General features: G+C 45.5%; 1 protein-coding gene across 1 annotated transcript in view; it reads right to left on the minus strand.

The window, feature by feature from the left end:
- Positions 1-13582, minus strand: part of exoc6b (exocyst complex component 6B) — a 108120-nt gene that overhangs the window by 78339 nt on the left and 16199 nt on the right. Inside the window, exons 7-8 of the mRNA XM_037976724.1 lie at positions 4521-4703; positions 1252-1410 (exon numbers count right to left, since the gene is read on the minus strand). Coding sequence (XP_037832652.1) covers positions 1252-1410; positions 4521-4703 — 342 coding nt within the window. The remainder of the gene's footprint in view (positions 1-1251; positions 1411-4520; positions 4704-13582) is intronic.

A 13582-nucleotide genomic window follows, 5' to 3' on the forward strand; every position in this document is an offset into this window, starting at 1 on the left:
GTGTTAAAAGCCAAAGAATAAAAGTGTGTTTTTAAAAGAGATTTAAAAACAGGAAGAGAGGAGGCCTGTCTGACACTCAGGGGTAAATTGTTCCAGAGCTTGGGAGCAGCAACAGCAAATGCTCTGTCGCCTCTGAGCTTCAGCCTAGTTTCGGGGACTGTCAGCAGTAACTGATCAGCTGATCTTAGGGATCGGGGCGGGCAGTAAGCCTGAAGCAGCTCAGATAGATATGGTGGGGCCGAGCTGTTCAAGCATTTAAAAACAAATAACAGGAGCTTAAAATTAATTCTGTAGTGCACAGGGAGCCAATGAAGGGACGCTAAGATAGGAGTAATGTACTCGCGCCTACGGGTCCGAGTTAACAAACGAGCAGCAGAGTTCTGAACAAGCTGCAGACGGGCTAGAGAGGTTAATGGCTAATACCTACATACAGTGAATTACAGAAGTCGAGACGAGCTGTAATAAAAGCGTGGATTAATTTCTCAAGGTCAGATCTTGTTAGGATTGGTTTGACCTTTGATATTTGACGAAGCTGATAAAAACTTCTTCAGACGGGAGATCAGCAGGAGGACGAACAGTTTAAATCATCAAGTTGAAGCTGCGGTTGTTTAAAAACCGTTAAACGATCTGAAAGTGTCGGTTCAGTGAAATCCAGCTTCCTGTGACCCGTTTGAGCTGCAGAGCTGCAGGTTTCTTCACCTGTTTTTGTTTGTTTTCTTGCAGATTGTGTTCATTTCGTCCACGTTGTGCGTCGAACAGCTACAGGAGGTCGGAGGAGTCCAGTCCCGCGTTTCAGAACCTCCATCTTTAACAGAAACTAACCATCGGCAGCACTTTTAGCTCGCCGCCTGCTGCTCCCTCTCAGGTGTTTCTACTCCACCGCCCCTCCTGCCCTTTCCCTAACCTCAGCCCAGCTCTCCCACTCCCTCCATCTTTCTCCTTCCTGTCAGAGTTCGTGCACTTCCTGCGCCCACCCCCGCAGAAACGCTCGACCCCGTGGCCGCGTTGGCCCGGCCACAACCCCGACACACACGCAGCACCCAGCCGAGGCCCGGTCAGCACCTCCACCCACGTCTCCTTCACTCAGGCTGAGACGAGCCACGCAGCCCGGCTGGAGGAGAGCCAGGCGTGAGCCGGAGGCCTCGTCCGGCGCCGTCAGGAGGCGCTCGGGACGTGAAGCCTCCTCGTGTTTTCACCTCCAGGCTCACAGAGATGAAGCCCGGCGAGGGAGTTCAAATAAAGTTATCAAACGTCGACTCTTTGCAGCGTGAATCCATGAAACGTAAAATCACAGACTGAGGCAGGGGTTAGAGGAGGAGCCGAGGTGATGGGAGGACTCACCAGCACGGTGTAGATGTGGAGGCAGCGATAAACCGGAGAGAAATCCACCAACTCCTGAGCTCCGGGAACCTGCAGACAGGAAGCAGATTTTAGAAGCTGGTCGCCGCGGCGTCGGAGGAGAAACCTGCAACCACGGAAACAACCGCAGCATAGTACTGGGCGATATAACGATACATATCGTGGGGACGATAGAAAAGTGTCTATGGTGATATATTTTCTTCTATCATAATTGTATCAATGATTCATGTAAATATTTCATAACGTAGGCTACGACAAATGTATTAGTGTTGTCACTTTGCATACATTCAGTTTATAGAAGTGATAAATAAGAAGAAAAAATAACTATTTTATGAAGAACCTCCGTTTTGCGACATGACGCTGCTTTACGGCAGCGGCTTTCTGTGCGGCGCCGTGTTTTCACCATAAGTGCTGAAAGATGGAGACGCAGGAAGTATCAAACCCGGGGTCGCAACAAGTAGAGACAGCTAGCAGGCAGCCCAAGAAGAAAGACTTTTACCAAAACCAGGGGGACGTCTGTGATTTGGTTCAAGAAGTCCGACACGGAGCAGAAAAAGCTAATATGCTAACTCTGCTAATGCTAATGCTAACTGTGCTAATGCTAATGCTAACTCTGCTATTAGACTGTTTTCTCATCTGACGCGACACAACAAACCTCTTCTATCACTTAAAGAAGAACCATGAAAAAGAAGATTTAACAATCCAAAAAGTGCAAACAAACAAGTTGTAAAAGAGCCGGGAAAGTTGTGAAAAGTGAAACTATAGCCGGCCGAAGATAATGGAGTCTGTTGTCATTTGATTCTGTTACGTCTAACAGGTACATATATATTGCTGCACTAAAATGCAGCAGATCTCATTTGTGAAAGTTCAGTTAAATGTCACTTCGAAATAAAGCTTGAAAAGGGTAAGAAATGAGATTATTTTTTCATATTTTTCAGAGAATAACTGACAACGTATGTAATTGGGGTATATCGTGATATATATCGTTATCGTGATATAGGATTTTTTCCATATCGCCCAGCACAACCGCCACGTTACGTACAGAAACAACCGAAGCGACGGACAGCCGGTCGGTTCGAAGCCATCGGAGCGACTCTGCGCTCAGATTTGTCGACTCGTCTTCTTTTCCTTCGTGTTTCGAAGCAGATCCGCTCACTGCTCAGATCCGCCACAGGACTCGAACTCCCGAGTCGTTCTCAGCAGATTGTTTACGTTGAGCGCGTACCCTCACTTCAAACATTTCAGGATAAATTGTGGGTTTTTTTTAAGTTTGCAATGATTACCTTGAACCAAAAACCAGATAAAAACAAATATATTTATTTTAGTTGAATATAATCCATCACCATTTATTTTTCTGATCGTTTTAAATGTCCCAACGACACAACTTCAACAAAAAAAACAAGAAAAAACAGAGTTTATTCCAGTTTTTGCATTAGTTTTCTGTGCGTTTGGTGAAACTTCTCAATGATTTATTTAAAAAAAACATTTTTACAAATAAAAACTGTAACAGCAACAAAAGTCTCTATTTCAGTCGTTGTTTATCCTTTAAAAACACTTTATTTCAGCCAAGTAAATATTCATTTATTTGTATTAAATTCAGTTCAGGACGCTGTTAAAATATCTCTAAAAAGTTTAATTTGGTTTTAATCAGGCGGCTCTCGTTACTTTTTCTTTCAAAAACTAAAATTCTAATTAATAAATAAAATGGTTGCATTTTTTGTTGGTTTGTTTTGTGTTTCTGAGAATAAAAAGTTGTAAAAGACAAGACGAAGCCTCCTCTTCCTCCTCGTTACTCACATCCTTTTAAAGAACAATTCGAGGCTAAATCTATTTCTGAACAACAAATAATCATGAAGAAACGCCTCAAACACGAAAAACCGAACCCTGAGAGTTGTTTTTCTGAAGGGATGAAAAGGAAAAAAGCGTTTTGTTGCTTAAAGTTTGAAAATCCAGTGACAGGAAGAAGAAAAGGTGAGAAATAAAAAGAAGAAGAAGAAAGACTCGGCCGGGCAGGGATGGCGTGAGCCGACGGTTGGCACCTCTGCCAGCCGCCGGCGCCAACACGGCCGTAACCCTGACGACCGTGAGGTCAGGCCTTTGTTCGAAGCAAGGTCGGCGGGTGAAGGAGGCCGAGTCGAGTTTTACAGGACGCCAATAATCCGGCGGGAGGAGAAGGAGGAGGAGGAGGTGCATTGTGCTCCGTTCTCCTGGAGCGGGAACAACAGAGGAACTGGGATCCCGCGAGGGCCGGCGCGGAGAGGTCACGCCGCGAGTCGGACACGTTAGCACGCCGACCGCCGCTTCGGCCCTCAGGTGACCTGAGACAGTCGCTTCGTGAGAAAAGTTTCTGCTTCTCGGCTTGAGTGACAGGAAACGAGCGTCTCAGGTGTTTATAACCCCTGCAGCGACCTGAAAGGGATACTTCGGCCATTTTTTTAAAGCAGTTATACGACAGAATGTCCCACTTCGTCCCGGAAACAAGATGGCCGCCCGCAGTTTCTGAATATGAAATCTCACCAAACAGATCCTCGCTCCACTCGCTATAAACCCGTTAAAAAGTACTAATTGCACGAGTGAATAAAAGGGGGAAACAACAAAAAGAACGAATATTCGCGGTAAAACTAACAGTTGAGAGCGGCAGCCATTTTGGAATCGTAACTGGGGTTAGTCGGGGTTGATCCCAGTTTCCGATTGGGACGTCCCACTCGGAAAGGGGGGCGTTCCCGTTAAAATGGACGACTAGGAGCTCGGAAATTCCCCTTTCCTAGCAGCACTTGAACGCACCGTAAGCGTCTCCGTTGCCTTTGTGTGTTTTCCAGTTTCAGGACCTTTCAGGAACCAGAACCCGGTCCTGATAAGGTTGGACGCCATTTTAGGGTTGGGGGGGGTCAGGCTACAGAAATTAATGGTGTGTGTGTGTACTTGTATTTGCTACATTGTGGGGACATACACTAACATACACTACCTTGTGAGGACAACTGCTCCTTGTGAGGACCAAAGCCTGGTCCCCACGAGGACAAATGATGTTTTTGGGTTAGGGGTTAGGTTTAGGACTAAGGGTCAGGGTTAGGCTGTAGAAATGTATGGAAGTCAATGGAAAGTCCCCGCGAAGGTAAAGACACAGACGTGTGTGTGTGAGTGAGTGATTGCTGCACTCTCACTTCTTCATCCTCCTCCTCGTCCTCCACATCCAGAATCCCAGAGTCCTGCTCGGACAGCGGGCTGCCGCCGTGTCCGCCGTTCTCCGCTCCAGCCGCCGCCGCCTCCCTCCTCCTGCCGCGTCGGCCAATCAGAGCTCTCGGCTGCCCGGTGACGGAGCTGTCCAAGGAGCGCTGGAGCTGGGCCTGAAACACCGAGCATCAGAAGGCCAGAAAGGTCAGATCTACCATCTCGGGGGACCGCGCCGCCTCGTTGTTGACCTGCATTGTTTGTGTCTTTTCCAGTTATTTCCTACATTTCCCAGAAAGCTTTTCAAGTCGCGCGGAGCGGGATATCTTGGCCCGACTTCAGAGCAAGCGGGCCGAGGCTCTTTGATACCGACGGTCTGACACCAAAAACAGATGTCGGCTGATAACAATGATCCAACATCTGCACAGACGGACACGAAACTGGGAAAAAATAAATAAATAAATAAAAAACACGGACAGACGACGGAGGCTGCAGAAAACTCTCGTTTCTCAGACGGGCTGAAAAAAAAAAAAAAAAAAAGCGGTTGCTTCCGTTACATCCAAACAAAACATAACAGAAGGACACGGAGGAGAAACCAGGAAGGACGAGGAGTCAATGCAGATTTATTACACTTTATGACGAAGATTAAATTAACCCTGAATATTCATCTCATCTGGTTATTTATCTGAGCTGCACCAACAAGGATCTGAGGCTGCAGGAGGCCGAAGATGAACAAATAAATCGTAACTGCCGTAAGCCGTAACAGCTGGTCTCTGATTGGTTGTTTTTGGTCACGACCAAAACGGCGTGATTCGTAACAAAACGAGCAAAATCAGCAGAGTCGGGTAATCGTTGCCAAAGGGGAGGAAGGTTTTCTGTCTTCTGCAGAAAACTCTGATGAGTTTGAGTTACAAAAACCTCCAAACAATCAGCTAATTGTGGAGAAACTGTGAGAAGCATAAGAATCAAACAAACGTTGAAAAAACACACTTTTATGACGACTACCGTGGCTTCAGAGCGGGAACGTAGTTTGACTTTAAAAACAAGATTTCTGCATTTTTAGTGTGTAGTACTAGTATAGTCTAGTATACAGTAAATAGTCAGTATTTAGTTAACTTTAACAGGTAGATAATAGGTAACTCGCTGAAAATATTCTCCTTCAATTCCACGAAGCTGAAGTTGGTTTCCGATTCAGAAATGGCTAAAGGGCGATTCCAGCTAATTTTTCCCTCCCTTCAGCATCTTTAATCTCCTCTAGTTAAAAAACTACAACACCTAGACACTTCAAACCTGGAGCAGATTATTCTGCACTGATTGCAGAACATTTAAAACCAAGTGTGTGATCTGTGAGACCTTCATCTGATTCCTGAAACCTCAATAAAGGGCCACTTCAGCACTTTTTTTGCCTCCGGACCACACTAGAACTGGTCCAGCTCCAAAACTACAACACCTCACTGGTATTTGATAAAAAGGTGAAATCTCTGCTAAAATCTTGTGTTTTGAATCAACATTCATATAAACTAATTCATGTCATTTCAGTGAGTCANTCATGGTTGTGCCCTGAGTCCTCTGTTGCTTCAGATGAGGCTGATCCCCATGGATTTACAAACACACACAAATACATGTCATATACACATTCAAGTCACTTGTTTTAAATAAATGCTTCTGTTTTAATTCAGTTTTGGTCTTCATTGTAACTGATGTGCAGGGGGATGATGATGGGTTGACCTCAGGGTTATTTAAAGTCTGGCAGCACTGATAGGAAAGTCGGATGTTTTATGCATCCTGGTTGGTCAATCCAAAGGAAACTGGGTGATTTCTTTGGATTTGAGCTTTCGCGGTTCAAACTGAAGTTAATAAATTGGGGAACGCTGAAAATAATGCGAATAAATCCACTTTATTTCATTTATAACCTATATTTGAACAATCCAGCCTTAATGCGGCTCCGTGAAGCTTCTCGTTCAGAGATGGAGGTCAAGGTTTCCGTTTTATTCCGCCGCGTTTCTGCGTTTATTCAAGGAGCCTCACGGGAAACGATACCTTTGATTTCCTTCGCGACAGCGTTGGAATTAGAAACTCTAAAAATACGAGGAATCAAAAACAGGAAGTGTTTACTGGAAACCCGTATCCAAAACAAAATGGGAGAAAAAGTTTCCAGGAGATCCAGAAACCTGAGAGCGCGTCGCTTTCTCAGATAGTTTGCAGGAAAACGAGGTTTCGTTTCGTCTTTTTCTGAAAACCACCTTTGAATGTTTGATCTCGGGTCCCCTGTGAGCCTTTCTGTGGGAAAACCCTCTGAGATCGGAGCCGAGGGCACCTTTCCAGACTCGGACGCTTCCTCTGCTCCTCTGCGGCGGGCCTGTAACCCGCGGGGCGCTCCGCGGCTCGGCGAGCGCGGGACGTCAAGAAGTGCGTCAGGGACTCGGAGCGCCTGGACTCCCGAGGCCGTTGATGAGAAAAGCGGGTGCGCCTGCAGGGCTCGGATAGGCAGGGACCCGGAAGAGCCCGACATCAGTGCTGCCGGAGGAACACAATGCCATCTTTGATCTGGTGCCCGCACACAATCAGACGGTGAATGAGTCACGGAGGACAATAAGCACAAAGACAACCTGTGGAAACTCTGGTTCCGTCTGCGCTGAACCGTCAACCTCCTGACCTCGTCTTTGGAGACAAAACAAACCGGTAAGCGTTTTACCAAACCGCTCCAGGAACGATTAAAGGCCTGGCGGTCCTCGAAGGAACCGACACGAACGCCGCTGCCTCACAGCCACTTAGCTGTGGCAGCCATCTTGAACGGGGTTATTCAGTTGTAGACATGATTATAAGTTTCATACACGTCCTTCCAGTGGCTCATGAGATATTTCGCTAACAGACAGCTGACTCCAACAAGGCGGCACTCTGAGCTACTACCACACCAGATGTTGGCGCAACATCTGCAAAACTGACTCATTTACAACCACTTCTGGCTGTGTCAGCCATCTTGAACTGGATTGGCTCCAAACATTTATTCGTTTTAAAGCTACGATTTCTTGGAAGTTTCGTTGAAATCATTCGAGATATTTTGCTAACAGACAAACAGACTTGACGTCAGATTAGGTGTTGGAGGTCATTCGCCGCTACTACCACCACAGACGCAACTGAGTAACAGTCATTGAGTTTTTAAGGTGCCATAGCAGTGGCGGCCATCTTGAACGGGGTTAATCAGTTGCAGACGAACATCGAATGATTCAGTTTCATTCGAGTCCTTCCAGTGGCTCATGAGATATTTCGCTAACAGACAGCTGACTCCAACAAGGCGGAACTCTGAGCAGGTGTTGTAGGCGACTCTCAGCTACTACCACACCAGATGTTAGCTGTGGCAGCCATCTTGAACTTGATTGGCTACAAACATTTACTCATTTTAAAGCTTCGTCCAATTACGATTTCTTGGACGTTTCGTTGAAATCATTCAAGATATTTTGCTAACAGACAAACAGACTCGATGTTGTGCAACCCGTTAGCACTCAGATTAGGTGCTGGAGGTCATTCACAGCTACTACCAACACGGATGCAACTGCGTGGAGAAACGGAGACGCAGAAACACTGGAAACATCCAGCTTCGCCGTTCTCCATCAGCGAGCCAAAGACATCAGAAGCGTCTTCGTTAGGCCGCGCTCCATTCTTCCTTTAGGAGCCCTCCACGCAGTTTATTTCCTCCACTTCTATTCGCAAATGACCATCAGCCGAGCTGAAAGGAGCCGAGGGGCAGGAGGAACGCGGAGGAGAGCGTCTGTGAGGCGGGACTACGTCACCGCCTACATCAAGGATCCTCCTCTCGCTCGCCTATTTCAGCTCCCGGCATTCCTCAGCAGGTGTGTTCGGGGACGCTGTAAACACTCATTCAGATGGCCCGAACAATACCGGGTCCCCCCCCTCCTTTAAAACGGGCCTCTTCTTCACCTGCAGTGCTCGAAAAACACAAGAGCGGGAATGTGCATCATGGCCTGCGTCACACGGCCGGGCGAGGGACAGAACGGGACAAGAGACGAGACGTGGAGGGAAATATGTTAAAAATGCAGCAAAACAACTAAATATTAACCTTTAACCAACCCAACACTCAGAGAAATCTGCTGTGATTTATTTATTTTCTGACAGATAGTTTGTTTCTAAAACCCAATATGTGGCAGAGCTGATTCTGAATGAGACGAACATTACTTCAGATGCTGCCCTGTGATTGGCTGATGAGCAGCTGGCACCTGAACAAGTGGACCTCAGTGTGTAACGGGACGTGTCTCTAAGTGTCCAAGTTGTCCAAAGTGTTACGGGAGAGACAACATGGCTCAAGGAACAAAGGGGTTAAATGTTTGGTGGTCATCTGGTGAAGGTTCAAAGGTGAAAGGGCACAGATCAGCCCGTGCTCCAACTCTGCAGCTGGACACCTCGTGGGTCAAGGGTGATCACTGTTGATTTCAAGGAGACGGGGTCAAAGGTCAAGCTCATTGTGCTCTAACTGTGCAACCATGAAACGGAGGTAAGTTAAACTGCACAGCTGGACACCGCTTAGGTCAAGGGTCGTCACGATTGTTTAAGGTCATGGGGTCAAAGGTCAACATCACAGTTGACCTAGTCTTATCTCAAGGGTGATCACCATTGATTTCAAGGTCATGGGATCAAAGGTCACAGCTGACCTGGTGCTCTAACTCTCCAACAGAGTGATGTAGGAACGTCAAACGGCACAGCTGGACGCCTCACGGGTCAAAGGTGATGTCTGCTGATTTCAAGGTTCATGGGGTCAAAGGTCAAAGGCTACAGGTAACCCCTGTCTCTGCTTCTACAAGTGACCCTTTAGTTTGTTTGTCTGTCTGTCGACAAAGATCAGGTAAAAACTAAAGACCAGATCTGGATGAAATGTTCAGGAAATGTTGAGGTTAAATTCTGGTTCTGATCCAGATTCTGATCCGGATCAAACCGTGGCCTCGGTGGAGGTTTGAGCTTTCTTGACTGCTTCTGGTTTAATTTATGCAGTTGGTAATATTTTAATAAAATAAATGACATCAAATATTGGCCCTGACTTTTCTAGATCCTCTTCAGCCGCAGAAAAACTCACATCAGTCCACCTTTAATAAAGAGTCCCAGTGGAGTCCAGTCCTGGTCCTGGACCGTCCTGCAGGTCTTCAGGTCCTGCAGAAGCCTGGTAGTCACTCAGTCATCAGATCAGAGAAACACCTAAAACTCCAGGACCAGGACCTGGTACCGTTCTGCTTGCAGTCGTCTCGTCTTTAACGCCAACCTTTCAGTGATGACGAAGGACATCCGTGTGGACGTTTGTCCACAAAGGGACGCGGAGGACCACCGTAGAACGGTACAAGAGCCAGATTTATGTCCCCCGGGCCTCCTGGACCACGCTCGATCAGGATCAGCTGACAGGAACTTCCCTACAGATGGTTCGTCAGAGGAGCCGTTTCAGCAGACACACTCCGAGTGACACGGCAGCCCATAACGGTCTATTTTCATTTTCATTGTGATGGTTCAATACACACACACACACACACCCACACACACACACCCCCACACACACGTGTGTTCAGTAACTAGATACAGGTAATCAATCTTCTTCCACTTCACAGGCCCAGCAATCTGTTTCCCATTAGTGTGTGTGTGTGTGTGTGTGTGCGCAGACAGCAGAAAGTTTGGACTCGTCTTTTGCCGAATACAAGAAGAAGAAAAAAAAAAGTGGAGCAAGAAAATGAAAGAAAAGACGTGGAAAATGGATGGAGTGGAAAGAGAAAACTACAGATTAGGAAACGAAAAGGAGGAACGACTCCTGGAGACGTCTCCGAGTCCAATTCCTCTTTTTTTCTTTTCTTCGTTTATCTTTTTTAATTCAGCCGAATCTTGTCCTTAATTAAAAATAAAAAAATGTTCTGTCCTTTCCTCTCGTCTCTCGGGGAACCCGATTTGGATAAAAAAATCTAAATATCTGAGCAGAACACGAGCTAAAACAAGCAAGCTAAAAGGAGCTAAACACTAGCTAAAAGAGCAAAATGCTAACTGAAAGAAAAAAGAGCTAACACAAGCTAAAACAAGCAAACTTTAAACTAAAAGCGAAAGAAGCAAAAATATGGCTAAACGCTAAAAACAAGCAAAATGCTAACTAAAACAAAAAGGAGCAAAAATATGGCTAAACACTAAAATAAGCTAAACACTAGCTAAAACCAGTAAAATGCTAACTAAAACAAAAAGGAGCAAAAATATGGCTAAACGCTAAAAGGAGCTAAACACTAGCTAAAAGAGCAAAATGCTAACTAAAAACGAAAAGTAGTAAAACGCTAGCTAAAAGTGACAAAACCCGAGCTTAAAGCTAAAAGCAGCAGAATGACAGCTAAAACTAAAAGTGGCAAAAGGCTAGCTAGAAGCTAAAACTAACAGCACAGAAGCTAAAAACTGAATGTAGCACAAGAAAGAACAACTGGAGCAGGTTTCAACGAGAACAACGTCAGGAGATCCTAATGGATTTCTATGAGGGGAAATATTTGACAAAAACATGTAAATATTTTGAAAAGTAGAAAAGTTACAAAAACCAGAAGTGGCAGCAACTATCTGCCGAATCAGCCGAACAATTTGATGTATGAACAGTGACATGCGCAGAAGTAGGTAAATTATAAGAAAACGTACAGAAACCTAAAAAACACAAACGCAACAAAACTGAGTAAAACAACAAAAACAATCCAAAAACTACCATTACCGTTCATATCAGTAAGAAATAAAAGAGTTTAATAAAAGACTCGAGCTCTAATACGTCTAATCTAACGTCTCAAAGTGTTTTATAGAAACAAAAAAACAAAAAAAGAATAGAAAAGTTTTTTTGATGTGAATGAGATAAACGTACAGGAAGGTCTAAAACTGACTCCAAACTGCTTTCATCAGTTATTTTAAGTTTTCTTGTTGTGTAATTTAATATAAGCTCTGCTTTATAAAAGTCTGAGTTTTTATTTGGAAAATGTTACTTAAATCCTGAAATAAAACAAACTTTTATCCGTTCTCTATCACCTGGTCACCTCCTTCTTTAGGCTTCGACTATTCTGTACCAGCTTCCTTCTTTTAACTCTCATATTTCCCCTTCCTCTGACCTGAGAAGTCTCCCACACTTCTGCCTCATCGAAACGACCCCCTCAACGACCCTCAGGATGGAGGGGAGTGAGATTAATCTGCATGTGAACTCAGTTTAAAGCGAAACGTCCAGTTGCTCCGTTTTGAAACTTTCAGGTCGACCCTGTCCTCTCTCTTCCTGCCTCTCTGACGTTTCATCTCTCAGCTCTTCCTCCTCCTCCTCCACGGGCATGTGGCGGCAAACAATAGCTCCATTGTGAAAGCGCTCGCTCTCCTCCGTCTTTTTTCCTCCACATCTATTTGTTTTCACATCCTTGGTTGAAGGAGCTGCGACGACGGCTGGATACAGAGAGTTAGAGCTAATTTGGACCAGAGCACACCACAGAGACACACTGTCTGCGAGCAGGGGGGGATGAAGAAAAGTGGAAATAAAATGAGACAAAGAGAAAGGACGGGAGGAGGAAGACTTTCCCCCTGGTTCATTAACACACACAGATGTTCCGAGCGAGACCCAACATTCGATACAACAACATAATCCTGGTGTCGGTATCAGGTCCACCGGGGTTCCCATAATCTCCCTGGTAATTAGTGGTTAGGGGAGTTAGCGGTTAGCCTCCTCACCGACTGCAAGTGGATTTTCTACGGCGGTGATTGTCAGACTGCGGTCCAAAGACCCCCCACCTCAGGGTCAACGAAGGGTTGTTGGATACAAGACGACTGTTTGTGCTGAGGACGGAGGACGGGGGGGGGAGAGAGTTGGAAGCAATTTGCTGCACTTTTCTCCGTTTAAAAATTCATGAACACAACATCGTCATTAGGAGGAATCAAAACAGATATTTTTAACGAAGGGGACGAATACCAAACCAGAGAGGAGTCGAAACAAACGACCCCCTTCAGGCGTGGGGGGAGGGGGGTCATCGTTTTATAATATATTCCCATAACTCAGCAATGTCCAGTCCTGGTCCTGGACTACCCTGCAGGTCTTTAGATGTTTCTCGGGTGTCGAGGGTGCAGAGAGAGACCTCAAACATGCAGGATGGGGGTCCTCCAGGACCAGGACTGTCCGCTGAAGAGAGTGATGACAAGCCGTCATATTAAACATCTGCTCTTATTACTGTGATCTGAATCTGCAGATGGGGATATAAGACCTTTAAAACCCACTTTGAGCTGCAAACAGCAGATTTATGGAACCAAACTAATCCTTTAGCGACACCTAGAGGAGGGCTCAGTATCTGTCTGCAGACTGAGAGGACTCTGATACCTGGATCAAACCCTCCAACACTGACCGCCAGCAGAAGACACGTTAAAGGTGATCCACTGCTGCGACGCCATCCTCTGTCAGGGTTTCAGAACCTAGGAGTGCCTCTTACACGCAAACAGGAGTCTGATCCATCTGTGGAGTGATAAACGAATCCCACACCTGATTTTACGCCACGCTGGTGTGATTTATTAGACGACGGAGGCAGCATGGGGGGGTTGAAACCAACCTGCCGCTGTTGCACCTCTGAGCTGCATGTTCCGTCAAAGACAGAAAAATAAACGAGCAAATTATAATAATACTCCATCGACTGTAACAGGATCTACTTAAAGAACTTACAGGCATCATAAATAAATTTACAGATTTATCAGAATAAACCTGAAACCGAAGACATCCCAACAGCTCAGAAAATGACACTGACCCAGCAGAAGGTCGAGACTAAAAAATCTGCAAAATAAACTTTAAAATCCAACAAACAACACAAAACTCTTCATTTCTGCCTCTCAGAGGAAATTAGCATCACAAGGCTAACAGAAGGAAGATTATAGTGAAAATATTTGGTAGCAATACATAATACAGCCTGGTCCGTAACACCTGGTACTTAACACTTAGGATCTACTGGTCCATAACACTTGGTACTTAACACTAAGGATCTACTGGTCCATAACACTTGGTACTTAACACTAAGGATCTACTGGTCCATAACAC

Source organism: Kryptolebias marmoratus, linkage group LG7, assembly GCF_001649575.2.
Source record: "Kryptolebias marmoratus isolate JLee-2015 linkage group LG7, ASM164957v2, whole genome shotgun sequence".
Classification (NCBI taxonomy): domain Eukaryota; kingdom Metazoa; phylum Chordata; class Actinopteri; order Cyprinodontiformes; family Rivulidae; genus Kryptolebias; species Kryptolebias marmoratus.